At 42.9% G+C, this 17,175-nt stretch overlaps 1 protein-coding gene across 4 annotated transcripts in view; it reads right to left on the bottom strand.

Moving 5' to 3' along the window:
- Positions 1–17,175, bottom strand: part of DENND2B (DENN domain containing 2B) — a 152,651-nt gene that overhangs the window by 15,406 nt on the left and 120,070 nt on the right. For all 4 annotated transcript variants that reach the window (XM_038139669.1, XM_038139668.1, XM_038139670.1 and 1 more), the window contains 3 exons: positions 12,345–12,422; positions 9,475–9,615; positions 6,028–6,176 (listed from right to left, as the gene is read on the bottom strand). In XM_038139669.1, coding sequence (XP_037995597.1) covers positions 6,028–6,176; positions 9,475–9,615; positions 12,345–12,422 — 368 coding nt within the window. The remainder of the gene's footprint in view (positions 1–6,027; positions 6,177–9,474; positions 9,616–12,344; positions 12,423–17,175) is intronic.

Below are 17,175 nucleotides of genomic sequence, written 5' to 3'. Positions count from 1 at the left end.
CATGGGGAAGGGAGAGAAATTTTTTTGCACAAATTGGAAGTAGAAAAATTATTTTTTCCCACTGTAGAGCACTGGCCAAAGCCTGGAGTGACATAAATAAATACCAGTGGGAAGCAGGGGAGGGAAGGAAGAATAATAATAAGGAAAATTATACAAGCCCTACCCTTCTTGGGACATGGCATATTAAAAACGCCATTGGAGTTTACTGCACATTAAAAATGTCACTATTAGGTTGTTTTCTCTGGGACTGTGGAATATTAAAAAAGCCAGAGACTTTGAATGTTCATTTTGTTTCTTGGTCTGGAGTGCTGGAGAAAGTAATCCAAGTGGTACAAAATGCAATTATCTCTTGAGAAGAGGGAGTAAAGTGCAGAATTTCTCTCAAGAATCTTGGGAGACAGCTCTGCTAGCCCCTGAACAGGGGCTGGTCTGGCTCTCATTGGAGGAAACAGAACCTCTCTGGTTACATACATGAGAAATGAATGTTTTTGCTGTAGATTAAATTCTGTCTACATTGGATAATTATACAAGGGCTCCTTCCTTCCACTGCAGAAATCAGTGAAAGAAGTTCTCTAGCTTATCTTCATCAAATCAGACAAGCACAATAATCCTGGCAGCATTAAGACAGCACTTCTTTGGATAAAAATACACCAGAAAAAATGTCAGCCATCCATACTTCTCCTAGGTTTAGAGAGAAGATCTGTGTGCTATTACACATTCCACAGGTGCAGTAGTCTGCATCTCCAAACATCTTCTTTAATGCACAGTTGATAATTAAAAGACTACCAAGACCCTGTAGCCTGTGCTCAGAAATGGTACAGACCAGTCAGAGACTGGCAGCAGTAAATTCTCCCTCACAAGCTGGTTTCTGGCTTTGAGAGAAATTTGTTGTCAAATTTCTCTCACCTTTCTTTTGGTGGAGGTTTTTGTGGTGGGGAAAGTAAAGGAAGTCTTTATTGCTGGCCAAAGCTCACGTCTGTTTACCAAGCACACCTCTCTGTGCTAATACACGTGTTTTTACCTTTTAAGCTGCAGGTTGGCAGACTTTACAGTGTTACAAGATGACAGCTACTGGAAAGGAGCTTTCCCAAGCAATTGGTGAAGTTGTTTAGACCTGTCATGGCCATGATTCGTTTGTAAGAATTAAATCCTACTTTTGTTAATAAAAAAGGAACAATAAGGAAATAGAAAATGAGCTTGCACTTTAGTAATCTGCCCCAGAATATAGTTATTCTTGCTTTTCCACTTGACCTTGCTACTGGACTGAGGAGCAATGATTTACTACTAAAACACTGCCACTTATCTCTTATTTAAATTTGCATATTTTAACTTGAGCTACAAGATCATGCTATGATTTTGGCTGCTAGGTTAAAGGATGTTTTTTAGGTAGGCACCAAGAAATGGGGACCAGGGTACTTCTCAGCTCTTGCTGCCAGTTTCTAGCCTGGCCCCAAAACAACAGATTCAAACATGAGGAGAGGCATCACCACTCCCTGAAGATCCTGGGCACAGCAGAGCCAGCCCTGAGCTGTGTCTGTGCGTGAGAAGAGGGAAACACTGCTGTGTTCTGAAAGCCTTTGCCCTTTAATACAAGAACACTCTGCTCCTCCTTTGCTCCAGAGTTAACAGAGACATGCCTGTGGGATGACTTCCCCACTATTTACATATTTCTGTTCTGTCCTGTATTAGTCAGTGTTTCTGTCTCCAGCCTGTAACCTTTGGTCAGGTCTGGGATCTGCTTGGACTTTCTGTAGTTGTGCTGGAAGAGAGATTCCTCCTGCAGTTCCAAATATCATGGGGAGAAGCAGGGTTAGGGTTTTCTCCCTGAGGCCCATGCTCCTGCTTCACTGAGAAGTAGCTGAAATATCTCATATAAAACCAAAATTCACAATAATAAGAAGTTGTTTTGTCTTTTACAAGAGCAGGGGCTCTATAGAAGCGTTTCACAAACCCCAAAAGTTTTCAAAGGAAGAATACTGGAGGATTTGGATCCATAGCAAAAAACAAACCTCATCCAAACACTCCCACTGACTGTGGCTGGCACTGGACTGGACCCATATGTGAAATGTAAGCAAAATATCCTCAGAGTCCTTCCCAATATAGTGGATTACAGCAAGTCTGTTTTTTATATATAAAAAATGGGGTTATAACAAAAGGGCATTGCTATGTCCAGGGCCTTCTTTTGCCCTCTCCAAACACTCAGGGGAAAAGGCAAAGAGACTGTTCTCACCCACAAGGATACATCACCTCCTCAGCAAACATGTCCACAAATTTGTTTCCCCAGCATAAAACTAAAACAAGCAGAGAAATGTTTTTCTTCCAATGTTTGCTTTCTATTTATTTTCTGTTGCTACCTTTGTGCCTGCAGCAAGGTCAGTGTTCCTGAGCCCCAGGCCCCACTGGTTTTGCATCTGCTGCCTCTCAAACCCCAGAGGATGGCACTAGAGCAGCCCCCCTTTGCAGCTGGCAGGCACAGGACTATTCCAGAGCTGGGGAGAACAGGCAGAACATTGGGAACATAAACAGGAGTTCCCAGTGGGAGAGAGATTAGAGCTGGGATGAGGCATATCACATCAGCTGATTTTTAAAGAATTGGAGCCTTAAGTTTCCTCTTTAAGAGTTGTATTATTATTATTATTATTATTATTCCAAGTTTCTTTACCATTATTTTTGTTTCCCTGTTGTCTTCTCCACTGTTTACAGAAAGCAAAATTCTGAAAGGTCGCTGGCAGATTCACATTCATTTTTGAAGGTGAGCAAATAGGGATTTATTCACCCAATTTCAAGCAGAAAAAATACATAATCAACTTATTGGGGGGAAAAATACCGAAACCTAACTGCACATATCTAACCAGGGCAACCTCACAGTGCTGTCATTCAGAACTTTGCTGTTGTTTCCTCACTACTTGGGAGCATCACTCTCTGTGTTAACAATCTCTTCCTGCAAAGATCAAGGACTTGAAATTTTGGCACATTCTGGGCACTATAAGAATCCTAAATAACAACTTACTGAATGAATCTCACTTCACTAGGCATGACTTTCCCAGACTTGTATAATGTGTGAAATCTTTTATTGCTGGAAACAGGCAGCCACAAAAGCCCACTGCATCTTATTGTTTGAAGCCTAAACCCCATCATTTATTTCTAAGCTAGTTTTTGGGTACATACTGAAATCAAACCCTTGTAAAATCATTTTAATTTCCTGCTCTCGTTCTTTGGGCACAGAGCAGACTTGTGAGATATTTAGCTTCTCTTTTTTTCCCACATTACTGGTAAACTCCAGTTTCAGCCAGGATGCCCATAAACAAAACTCAGGTCAGACAAGGCAAAGGTTCCAAGAAGACAGTTACTACTAGCTCAAAGCCAGAGTGTTTCATTTTAGACTTCATCCCTATTTAAACCATGAAAATCTCAGTAAGTATTGAATTTAAATCCACTGTCACTTTCTCCAGGCTCTTGTCAAAGGACTCATTATTAGTTTCTGGTTTACAGTACCTCCAAGATCCCTGTGCTGAGAGGGACCACACTGCATGAGGCAGAGCTGCTGCACACACAGAGCAGGAAGTGGTCTCCATCCCAGAGTGTTTGGGATCCCAGACAGAGCAGATGAAAGATAAGAAAGAGGTGCTATGTTTCCAGCATGTGATACTCAGCAGGTCACAGGGTTCATAAGGATCAGGATCCACAAGTCTGCGCGCAGAACCTTATCTACCACATCAGATTTTGTCATCCTTTTATCAAATGAAACCAAGTATACACATACAATAAAGGGCATGTGTGGATATAGCAAAGCAAATGAACGTAAGTCCTTCTTGTAAGGAAAGTTCTGTCCCTTCTAACAGGAGCAAGCACAAAACCTCCCAAGCCTCTCAGCTGCCACTCAGCTGAATCCTCTCTTTTCTCCTGTGTTATGGCCCTTATCCCATGGCCTCTCTCACACAGAAACAACAGCTCACTGGAGAACAATTTCTGCAGGAGAGCACAATGTAGGGATATGTGTTTACCAGAAGGGATTTTTATAATTTCTGGTTCCTGTTGGTCCTGGTGCCCTATTTCTGTGTGCCAAAAGGGTGAGCAGCACACTGTCTGTAAGCAAAACTCTTATTCTCTGCTCCAAGGCCTGTGGGACTAGGCAGCTACCAAGAGAAAGGTAATTGCACAGGCAAGCCTGAACTCCAGCCAGGGCTGCAATGTATAAAACTCTGGCTGCCTGATAAAGTCCTGGGTTACCACAAGCCCTCAGTATCAGCAACATGACTGCTTTCCATGCCAAGCTACCTTGAGCCTGTCAAAGTAGGTTTAATTGTTGATTTTCCCTGGACGGTGCCCAGGGCATTACATGACATCGGCTAGGCCAGCTGTCCCTGGGCAATGTTCCAGGAAATGGCTGCTGTCTCATGCCTCATGGCTGAGGATCTTTCCCACAGCAAGACATCCCTGCAGGACTGTGCCTGTGGTCCACAGAACACTACAGAGGAGCTACTGGGAACTCCAGAGCAGAGCAGCAGTTGGCAGCTGCAGAGCAGAGCCCTCACTTCTGCTGAACCACTTGTGTGAGTTTCCACTCAGATCACTGTGCCACTGGAAGGAATGCAGATCTGTGTCAATCTGAATTACAGTCACACTTGTGGGTGCTGCAAGAATGGTAAAACAGAAACAGACAGAATGAGGTGAGTAAACATGCTGTAGGAAAAGTCAGAAGGAACACACCAACAGTATTTCTAGAGCTACCTGCTCCAATATTCATGGTGTGATTCATATATCTACTAAAGTACTGCAGAAACCCTGGACTAGTTACACAATTCTCATCACAGGTTTATGTGAAATTAAGTCATCCCAAATGGTCATTTAAACTAAGGGTTACTGACAAGAGAAGGGACGAAATAAAATGTTCCTGTTGTTCTAGACACAAAAAAAGACTGCTAAGGAAGTAACTTTATAACCTGAGAAGGGTCTGCAGCTTTAAGAAATTCTCCCCTAAAGGTTGTAAAGCTTTTACTATGCAAAGTATTTTTGCTATTATATACACTGGCGGCCACTAAGTGCAGCTATTGTTTCTGGCGGTCATTCAGAGGAGGCCGGGACTGATAAAATGTTTAGCAGAGTTTGTTTGGGTAGATCCATCTGTGTTTTTAACCTCCCATACAGCCTCTGGTGTCCTTTTAAAAGATGCTGGATGTTCCTGAGTCTAATAAATAACAGGCTTTACTTTTATTTGCCATTTTTTATTATGTATCATGCAACAGAAAAGAATGTCTTTTTCACATTACCCACACTTTTCTGTATGGACTACAGAAGCATCTAAAAAATAGGATGTTTCTTTGCTGTGGGGCAGGGGTGCAGCTTACATAGAGCTCCCATTTCCTTGGGAAAGGCCATGAGGAGATGTGGCCCATTGCTCTCACTCCTTTCACCTTGGGCTGAGTTCATGCTTCACAGGAACAAAGAGGGGAGATTGCAGTCAAAGGGCAGGGAAGCAAAAGGTGTGTTCAGAGGTTCAAGATGGAGCCTCCAAAAGGAAATGTTTTCAGGTCATGTGAGCCAGAAAAATATCCTAAATAGTTGGATGGCACTGTGATAGAACTTTAACACTCCCACTGGCTGGGTTTGGTAGGGCAGGAATTGAAACAGCCCCAGCATAAAGTCTCAGTATTGCACAGAGCAAATCAGAGGAGCCCTCAGCAGCCCACTTCCCTGCCTGCCTGCACAAGCACAAGGTGAAGCACCTCAGTGACAACCTCTGCTACTCTTTATGAGTACTCTGTGTCCAAAACCTGACAGAAACATTGCTGGCACTACATTGCATCAAAATGCTGTGCAAACATTTGCTGACTGTGAAGAAGGTGAGAAGTTGTATTGCCACTTTACAGGGGGAAAGACAGAACATCCATGGATGTAAAAAGACATTTAAATCCTCCAGTGAGAGGATCCTGACATCTGAAAACCATTCTGTACATTTCCTAAAGCCTTTTGCATCCAGAGACAGCACTGTCCTGCACGTGTGCCTCTGGTGCCTGCACCACTCACCTGAGCTTGTCCGCCACGAAGATGACGCGGCGCTCGAGCAGGAGGGAGGCGAAGATGCGGATGATCTGCCGCACGCTCAGGCACTTGAAGAGGCACTCGAAGTCCACGTGCTCCAGGCGGGAGTCCATGGGCCTGCGCAGCTCGATCACCTGCACACAGCCAACAACAGTGGGGTCAGCAGCGCCAGGGGCCTGGAGCCAGCCCGGCCCTGCAGCGTAGCCACAGTGATCTTCGCAGAGAAAGGCAAGGCACGATTCTTCCCAAGAATATTTCTGAGATTCACATTCTCTGAACCTCAGAGAAACAAAAAACAATTCTTATCTCATTTACTGCTCCTGTGTTGTTCACAAGTGAAATGCTTCTTGGAATATTGCTTACCTGAAGGGAATTGATAATTGGATTCTGGTGTGAGTGTTTTGATTCACTGACCTATCGAATCCAGGTGTGTGTGTCGGGACTGTCAGCAGACAGTCACGAGATTCTGTGCAGTAGAGTGCTTGGCAGATTCAGTTTAGATATAATGTAATATAGTGTAATATAATACAGAATAATATAGTATAGTAAAGTAATTAATTAGCCTTCTGATAAGATGGAGCCCTCCTCATCATTCCTCTCCTTCATCGGGGGTGAAAATATCTACTATACTGCAGCAGTGCCCCGTGCCTGAGGGGACAGGCAGTGACCCCAGCCCCTCGCGTGCAGGCACAGAAAAACGGTGTATTGCACAATTCCTGTCATGCCATTCTTCTCAGAATACAGCTGTGTGCACTGTCTGCTTTCATCTCCAAGGGAAGCATAATTCCCCCTTCCAAACATTCTGTAAGAGATGTAAAGCTTGGCTGAGTTGAGAGTATGAAGCAAGTAATAATCAAACACTGGAGATGGAAGCTTACAGGGTTGAAACAGCCATCAAGTCAAGGTAAATTGGGTGCCAAGCTTGACTAACAATTCATATTAACATCTAGACAGGAGCCTGGGACTCAACTAAAAGGCCAGGAAGACTATGAACCCAATTTACTTCATTTCCGTAATGTGTAATTCACTAGATAATGTTTAAAACCTTTCTCCTTTCATATGAAGATACATACATATATATATATATATATACTTAACTGGGGAGTCAGGACAAGGTCTTAGAAGGTGAGTTGTGATATCCCTTTACAGTCTAATTTTCATACTTCATCCATGACCTCTGGCCCTCTCCTTCCTTTTCTCAAATGCCTTTTCCTTGATTCCTTTATTATTAATCTTCCTTTTACTCTGCAATTGACATGCTCAGATGTGGAACTTGAAGGCAGAGGACAGAAAAAAGAAGAGGGAAAAATAACGTGAAGAAGAGAATAACAGAAGGAGAAAAATATGAAGCACAAGACAGCAAATGATGGACTACTGAGGAATTTGAGGAAACAGAAGGGAAAGGGATGAAGTTGGCCAACTTGAAGCCATGTTGAAATCTCTGAATATATATTAACAGGAACATGCATGCATCTTCTTTCCATGTGTCCAAAAATCACCATCACTTTATGCGTTAGACTAGTTTTATGTTTCCATGCACGTGGCACCACATTCCACAAGCAGACTGGATCAGGTTTTAACCTTACAGAATCCTCACAAACACTGTTTTAAGGATATGCTCAAGATCACAGGATACTGTAAACAAAATAAGTTCATATCAATTTAGTTGTGGTATTTTTTTTGACCAGTAACATGCAACTGTAGAAAGAAAGCCCCTCTTAGAACAGCATGTATCAAATCAAATAGATTTGATTTTTTTAAGCCTGAACTACAGGAACAGTATGATGTATAGACACCCATCACTCAGCTGCTGCCTCAAACAACAGCAAGAAACAAACTGTGGAGTGACTGTATCAGGAATGGCTCCTTGGAAATGCTGCCTAACTCTTCCTGACACTCAGCAAAGGTGCCCACTTCCATTCCTTAGCACTGGGATTGCAAGCTCAAATCAAGTGTATGTGCCAAATCAGGAGGGGCTGATTCTACTGCAAACCTGCCAACATGAAAACCTTGCTGCAGGGTAGGATGCAATGCAAGTTATGGCAGCTTTTACAAATAGCAGGGATTTTTTTCTGCTGCCTGGCAAAGCCTGCTGCCTCAGTCTGCTCATCACAAAGAAATACACTGTCTGCTTCCCAATTAATCACCATCTTTGTTTAGGCAAGAGGAGCCACAATGGAAGGATAAGATTCTGTTCCTAATTAAGCCAGTGCATTCCATTTAAATAACGAGTTTGTACTAGCACAACAGAGAGCAAAGCTCAGCCAGAAGAGAGTTGTTTGTTTGTTGGAATTATCTCAATATTTTTCTCTGGGAGAGTTCAGAAGCTTGAGCAGAGGATAGAGAAGCTGCAGATCATGGCTCCCAGTTACATTCACACAGAAAAAGCATTGTCAGCTCTTTTCCCTGTTATGCCGATCACCCTTTCAGATGTTGCCTCTCCAGAAGAAAATGCAGGTGACTTTAAAGTGCCTTGCAAGTCACTTATACAAGGAACCCTTTACATTTCACACCATACATTACAGGCCCACTCCATTGAAGTTAGTGGCATTACATTAAGAGAAAATACGATTTAATGCAAATAACAAAGGCACTGTAAAAAACCCTAAGGAGAGTGAAATAACCCTAAAGGGGAGTTTCTTCTCTCTGCTTTCACTAACTGGGACAAATTCTATTCCTGTCTTCAGCAATGCATCCCCAGTATATGCTTGCCCATGTGAGTGGAGCTACTCTATTCTTACATAGGGGCATGCAGAGAACAGAATCTGACATGGTAAATGGCTGGCCAGCCCCAGGTTGAAAAAGCCTTTTAATCAATACTGCCATTTTCCAATAAGGCACATGTTGTCTGATGCTAGGCTTCCAGCTACTTGAGTCAGGAATAAAAAGAAATAGCATCTATTATATGTGTGGAGAAGAGTCTTATATTACACACTTTCCTCTGAGAGCCAGTTAAAAGGTATTCATTACCAAAGAGAGCCATTTAAATGCTGCTGGTCACTCCGACCATGGCCAGGACCAGCAGTAACAAGGTTTGAAATAACAAGCAGCTGCTGAAGTGCTCAGGTACAGACAGCATGGGAAAGTCACACTTGCCTGTTATCACTGTGATAAAGCCTAGCAACGCTGCAGTCTCTGAGCTGCACTAGGCCAGGCACACTGGGACATTTGTGTTGGCTGCTTTTCTTACACACCACTTATCAATAAACATAAAATAATAAATACATAACCATAAATTGGCTTTTAATCATCAATGGGAACTGGCATTAGCATGTCCACAGTGGTGCAGCTCATGCTGTGCTTATTTTGAGGGTTTGCCACCCCACAGCCCTGCAGGATCTGTTTGTCTCCTCCTGCTTTTCTTTTGCTGTTTTGATCCTGGAGTGGTAAAGGGTAAGGCTTTGACTTTTAATGTTTGCAGTTGCTTTTTACCTCATTTCCAGCTCCAGGCAGGAAGGTTTTGACTTTGATTGTCTTTCCAGGTGCAGGAAAAGGAGATTCCATCAGACTTCTCATAAATGGATAAACCAGGGCAGCAGATATTCCCCTTCTCCTTTCAACCTCATCCAGGATCTGGTCCATTAGTAACACATAAGTGAGAGAGAGACAGAACATGTCAGCATCACACAGACTTTTGAAGCATCCTTTGACCCATGTGTGCTTAAACACACATGAGTTTATGTCTCCTCTGCCATGTATTTCTTCATTACCATCAATCTGTGGTTTTTTTTGTTAAAAAATGAAGCCTGTTTGTGAATGTTATTAACACAGAGGCAAGGAAGAATTAACAAGTCTGGAAAAGAGGAAGACTCAACTAAAGGGATCTATATATTGTTGGGATTATGCCTGAACAACAGGGTGAACTGAAGGAGAGAAAGATGAAGACAAATCCCATGATCACAGCCCAGGTCAGCGTCACATCTCAGTGGTACATCTTGAAATTTATATCAAGGAAAAACTTTCTTCTGCACTGAGCATCTCCTCCATTTCAACTGAGAGGGCAGGACAAAGTCAGAAAGCAATGCTGCCACTGTGACAGAGCTCCTGAAAGGGTCCCAGCAGTGGCTGTCAGGTCAGAGTCTGTGCTGAGCTGGAGACCATGAGCTGCCCCTGAAGCACACCCAGCTGTTCACACTGGTGCCTGCATTAAGGTCATTTTTTCTTGATGAAATAGCAGGCAATCTAGTCTTGAAATAAGCAGATGGAACTTCTTAAAGATAGAGGAGGCTATTATGTTCTTCTCTCTTTGGTCACATGGGGCAACATAAATTAGATCACAGCTAAGTTTTCCCAGATTAGACTGAGCATATAATTGATAAAGCTGAAGACAAAAAGCAAGGTTCAAAGCAGTTGGTGGTTTGACCTGCAATGGTGATCCTTTAACCACCACTCCAGAGCAAAAGGCCATACCAGAGTTAGTGGGCCTGAGCCAGACATTTTCTCTTGTTTCTCTTGGAAATGATTTTCACTGAAGCAGAACATTAAAAGACTCTTAAGCACAAGCTGGTGACCTGTAAGGAGAGCTGGTGACACCAAATGCCAGCAGAGGCATTCACTGGTACGTAGTTTCCCCTTCTTCTCTGTGACATAATGAAGGCCTAACTAAAGCAAAGCTGGCCCTGTGTACATAACTTGCATTCCAGTCCTTGGAAGTGGCAGATAACCATAAATGAGGCCATGGATTTCACTCCTGATGTAATTTGCAGCACAGCCATCCTCAGCAAACAAAACCAGTGGGAAGTAGCAATGAAGCAGGGCTGTGCCCCAGGTCCCTTGCTGCTCCTGCACACTGCCAGCACTCGGTTGTGTTCCTGCAGCCACAGCATTGGCTATTTGATGATTTTGTTGCTGGACTTGGGGTCATGTGTGTGTCATATGCTGGCTCCAAAGACCTTCACAACGCAAATAAAAGGAGCATTTAAACCAAATAAAAGTTGAACAGAGATCCCCCGAGATAAAATGGTCAGAAACATCTGTTGAAACCATGACCAAATGAACTGGCTGGAAGTTAAAATATCTGTGGTTCTCAAGTCTGTCTTAGCAATAGGTATTGCAACAGTGAGTGAGCAGGAAAGGCTTTGTGGAAGACAAAGTTAATGAAAGTTATCAGAACTAGGAAGAGAAACATTTTAAACCAGAGGAATCTTTTTGCCTTTGTGATAAATAATATCCAAGATTTAATATCCCACGGTCTTTCATCATTCTCAGTGTAAGGCAGAGACAGCTATTCATTGTATTGAGGGCCAGCTGCCTGACCTTATACCTCAGCTGCAGTGATACTTGGTTGTAAGGAAGATACTTTATTTTTTTTTTCCTTCTCCCAAGTCTTCCTTTGTGAAATAGAGCACTATCAAAACTGGATAAAAACATAATAGCAAACAAAAAGTCTCATGAGTTCTGTCCACAGCACAAGTGTGGTGAGCTGGGTGATCCTCCCAGAACAATGCATTCCATTTCACTCACAGATATCTGTGTTTAGATACATATTACATCTAAGAGACACTGTTATAAACCCTTGATTTCAGAGCTTTATGAAAGACATCAGAAGCAGAATTGCAATTAACTATTTGCAACCCAACTGTTGTTCTTCACACAAGGCTTCTGTTAAAGTTTTATCTAGGAAAACTTGAAACCTGCTTTAAAGATAATATTCTGTATGAATATTAGATCATATGAACAATAGAAAGGCTATGATTTTATTTAACATCAAGGATTTACATGCTCTTTTCCACTTTATTCCTATGAAAATTAGCAGGTAAAATCTGTGAAAGTTCTGAGAGATTTCCCATATCTGAAGTGAAAATCTCTAGCAAATTAAAACACAATCAATTAAAATTGGGCCAATCAAAAGATCATCTGTGCTTTATCCTAGACTCCTAGGGTGAAAAAAAAAATTGTCACGAGTTTTAAGTGTATAGAATTCACATATCAAATAATCTTTTTTCTCAACCTCATCATTCCACAGGGTGTTGGAGTAAAAGTGGTACTGGCCCATCATCCAAGCTATGGATGCCAAGAATTACAGCTCAGCACAGAACGGCTGTAGAAAACAATGGAAAAAATTTCGGTCAGCCAGATCATACAGACACCCAGATGTTTTCTGAATCAATTTCTGCCTCCGTCACATAAGTAATAAGACATTCTTTGATGAACCAAATAATAGGGATGGAATATCCAAAACAGCAACTGTAAAATAGTTATCTCCCATCACAGGAAGGAATTCTTCCAGCCTGGTTCATCACTGCAGATGTGTCTCAGAAAACAATCAAATTAAAAAACAATATTAAAAAAAATCTCCTTACCTTAGAAAATAAGTCAAAGCACCCCAGGCGGCTGATGACACAGTAAACTTCAGGTAGGCGTGGGCCTTTTCCATTGGGCTGATAACAGCAAAGAGGAGATGGGAATTACACATTCATGTGGAGCCATGAGGAAATACACTTCTCTCTCTGACCACACAGTTGGCCATCATGTGATATCTCTCACTATTTGCTTCTCCAACAAATAGCTGCTCTTGGAAAAGCATCATATTTCTTCCATAAGGCAGGAAACTGAAAGGCACAGATAGAGCTTCTCCCCTTTGGAAATCACAGCCTGTTGGAGCTGCATCCCAGCCTCGCTCCAGCTTGCAGCCATAAAAGCACATGGAACCAGGGCTGCAACTCGTGCCTCTGCTCTCTCTGTCCCCTGCTCCTGCTGCAGCACGAGGAGTGGGGCCACCCTGGGGCCATGTGCTGCAAGAGGAGAACTGCAACACCAAGGGAGGCCATGATGGCTTTAGATCCCCACTCCCTCACTCCATGGCGCTCAAAGAGAGCTCAACCTACAGAAAGGGAGCTCACAACCTAAACAAAGGCAGGCTGCATGAGTAAACCATTAACTTCCTCGGACCAACTCAGGATAAACATGAAACTCACATAATTTAAACTGTGGCAAGTATGAATCAATGATACACATCCGTCTTACTCCCTCCCCAAGAGAAACTGTGAAGACCATCCTCTATAAACCATCCATATAAGATTAATCCTGGAGAAGCAAATGGTACTTCCTCAGCATACTGGACTCTGCTACCCTGCCTATTCCACTTTGTCTCCTGTTGGACTCTACTGGTACTCAACTTCCCTGTGGAATGTTTGAAATTCACATGCCACACAGATGACAATCAAGAGAAACTGAGGGCTAGCTGTGCTTTTTAAACCTGAATATTGCACTCTAGACTTGGACAGTCAGCAGGTGCCTGCCTGTTATAATAAAGATCACAAAAAAAAAATACCAAAGCTAAGTGAATACAGATGAGTCTATTTCTAGATCCAAACCTGCTCACTACACGTCACATCTCTGAAAAAGCAGAGCCCTTTTTTGTCCATATTAGGTATAAAATCCTTTCTAAAGGCACTGAGTGATTATATCAAGCATGTGGGATTTTGGTTAAAATCATTGTGTCAAATCTGCAGGAATGCCGAAGCCATGCCAGGAGCCTTGGACAGCTCCCAACCAAGAGCTGTCTCACTGAGTGCCAGTAAAAACATCACATTCCTGGGTCATCTATAAGACCAGAAACAATAACTGCTTAGCACTTACTCCAAGTTTCTCCTTTATGAAATATCATTGCTTTCAAATCTCTTAAAGGCTACATATCTGTGGGAGCTGGGATTCTTCCCTCCCTGCTCTCACTGTGTAGGACATCCATCCTTTTTTGTTATTTCAGAGACCTTTTCCTGCAAACAGCACAGCCTCACAGGTGCACACACGTCAGCTGCAAGAGCAGCAAGCAAAAGCCTTGAGCAGAGCCATTCTGAGGGGCAAAACTTCTCAAATTTACAGCATTGGCACAACCCTTCACATAACCTCCCCTCTCAGCATCAGTTTACACCTCACTTTAGACTGATCTAAAACACCCACTGTGCTTTACTTTGCTTCTTTCCTGGGCAAGACCATCCTATGGGACATGACACTCCTGCCTGGACTCCTCCCTCGTCACTAGGGGACCCTGGGGTCTGCCCATCAGGACCAGCGTAACCTCCTCTCTTCCCAAAAGGGAGCTCTCCCAAGTCACAGGCTGTGCTCTACAAGGTGGCTACAATGTCTTTGAGTCATGTTGTCCATCCAAGTCTCACTCCTGCACACAAAGAATAGGTTCAAATCAGGAAAGCAAAATGCTAAAGTAGCCCAGCTGAGAGGCACCCGAGTGACTGCCTTGGTGCACTGCACTGCTCCTGAAAAAAGAGAGATGGAGAGGATGATGTTTTGGGCTTGATTTCCTTTCAATTTGTTTTTGTGGAGCCCAGGATATTTTCAGCCTTAGTCCAGTATCACAAAATGAAAATGCTAATGAGATAACAAGACAGGTTCCCAAAATTATGAACATAAGCTGACAAGAACTTGGCTGAGGTGGAGAAGCCAAGCTCTGCATCAGGGCTGGTCCACACGTGGCTCAGGACAATCTTTTTTAAAGTGAGTTTAATCTGAGTATTACTGACTAAAGCCCACTCCAAAATCTTTGGCAGGAAAAACAAGAAGCTTTTGCTCCAAAAACTAAGCCTGCCATTTTTCTCTTTCAAATCTCACCTCCCTGTCCATGTGCTTGGATTCTATGGAGCCTTCAGAGATCTCCTCCCAGTCTGCCATAGCACTGAGCTGTGTGAGGGAAGTGGCCTTTGCAAAGCACGTGTACTAGCCAGTGTATCCAGAAACAGAGATATTCCTTAGTGGTGCCAGGAATCAGAACAATTCCAACACTGGGAGGCTAAAATCAGTTTCTGTGGAGGCTCTTGATTCCTTGTTAGGGCCAATCCAAATTCTGAGCATGAGAAAACTGTGGGTGTTGTAAATCCAAAAGCACTTCTTAAAGACTTCTTGTTCTGTAAAACATGAACTTTGGGTGCCAGAGCACTCAGTGTACACAGGGCTGTCAAACCGCTTGGACAAGGGCAGGATGGGAGAGAGCAGGGAGAAAAAGGGCTTTCCAATGAGCTTTTTGCAGCTCCATAAACAATATGCATCCCACAAAAGTTGCTTTCACACTGTAATGAATGCCTTTCTCCTGCCCCCAGCAAATGCAGGACGTCAGGTTAGTCCCACCTAACAAGTGCTTTCCATGTTTTCAGGTACACACTTCACATTCAGGCATCTGCTCCTCCATGGACTCCTGGGGCTGGCTTGTCTTAGCCTAGAAAAGTGCTGGAAGATCAAATTTTATGTGAGAGGGAAGGGTGGTGTAGGATGAAACAGCTCCTGCAAGGGTGCCCAAATCATCTCTGCTGCTGACATGTGCACTCACTAGAAAAGCTGTTGCAGAATTGCCTCGAGGTATCAAGATGTAACTGGAAAATTTCATGCTATCTGTGGAAATGCAGATTGTCTGCTGTGGGACAATAGGTTACATTCCATTCTAATCCTGTTCCAAAATGAAACAAAACAATATAAATACAGTTAAAGGGGATACTGTACAGGATTTGTAAAACAAACAAAACATAATTGTCACTGTATCCCTTGAGGTAATTTTGGCACACAGACCCCAGAAAAGGTCTGGAAGAAAATCTGAGATCTGAAGGGAAAAAAGTGGAACAGTTTGTTCATATCACAACACGCCAAAGGAGAGCAAGGCTGACAAAACACAATTGTTTCCTAAATGCAGCAATCTGCACAGCAGACCCTGCAGAAGAGCAGCCAGCCATCCTCACAGGATCAGGCTGCCTGGCCCAGCCAGCCATGGAGCTTTTGCCAACGAGGCTGCCAAATGCACCAGAAGGTGTGAGACACCTCTTGCTGGGTATTACAAGAGCATCCCCCACCAGGAGAGCTGAGGAACATTTTCTAAGGAATTAGCCTCACAGCAGTTGGCTCGGCTTAAAGTGGAGCAGTTTATAAGAATTTTAGGGGAGTTTCATGGCACACACTAGTGAGGCTGTCCCACCGTGCACCAACCTTTGCAGAAGACATGAAATTGTTACACTTCCAAACCCTATGGAAAAGGCACTTCAGGTAAATATCCAGATTCCACATTTCTCCCAGCAGGACAGGAGGAGGTTGCAGCACCCAAATAAAAGATCTCTGCTACTTTTGCCTTTTCCACAGGTAGAAGAAATGCTGAGCTGTTTCTCTGCAGCTTCCAAAATCCCCTCTCTTTGTAAGCCACAGTTTTGCTCTCAGAAGGGCATGGCTGGATTTGCCCCACAAAGGGCACAGCTGGTGAAGTGCACTGGCATCACTCCTTCCTTTCCTTGCCTCAGGAGGCTGTACCAGTAGGATGGGACATGTCGGCTTCTCTGTGCCAGGGTTTGGAATCCAGATTAAGCAACTTGAATTCAGTGATCACCCAAGGTGGCAGCAGCAGGTCTGCTTTATAACTATTAGATAGATTTAGCAAAGCACTACTTATTTTCCCTTTTTCTTTTTGTTATTTGATTTTTGCCTTATCCAGTGGAGGATAAAAATCTCCAATGCTTTTTCAAAACACCATTATATAAAAGCATGCACTATTGATTTAATTCTGTTCCTGGTATTTCCTAATATACTCAGCTATCTTTTGCACCAGCTGAAAGTCAGTGTTCTATTTTTATGTTGTCCTTAATGTAGGGTGAATTTCACTGAGCTTTAAATGAGTAAAAAAAACCCCATGTTAATGTTTCATTGAAAAACTGATTCAACATTCCAGTGTATAAATCTCTTTTATTGTCACTGGTTATTTCAGTCTCAGCATGGTTCAGGATCAACCATTTGGCATTTCACAGAGGCAAGCTCTGTGCATGATTACAAATCTACTGACATTCTCAGAAAGATAAAAGTCTCAAACCACCTTTACCTAGTACAGTGAAAACATTCCATAATTTTATTCTAATCAACATTTTCTGAGGTTTTGTTGGGGTTTTTTTTTTTCCAAATAAGACCTTATTATCATTTTAAATGACAATTCATTAAAAAAAATTATTTGTACTGCTGCCCTACATCTTGTTATGGTTATTTACACCAGCAAGGATGAATTCTAGGTGCTTTCCTTGTTCATCCCTGAGTTACCCGCTGACCAGCCCTAGATTTACTGCAGCACAAGCCTTCAGTGACATTTCCTGCCCACACATCAACCTTGTTGTGGCCCACTGTGACACACTGTTTTACACAGAGTGAGTCCCTGCG

The sequence above is a fragment of the Motacilla alba genome, chromosome 5, assembly GCF_015832195.1.
Source record: "Motacilla alba alba isolate MOTALB_02 chromosome 5, Motacilla_alba_V1.0_pri, whole genome shotgun sequence".
Lineage (NCBI taxonomy): Eukaryota > Metazoa > Chordata > Aves > Passeriformes > Motacillidae > Motacilla > Motacilla alba.
The sequence above is the reverse complement of the archived record's forward strand: the minus strand, read 5'-3'. Positions and strand labels throughout refer to the sequence as shown.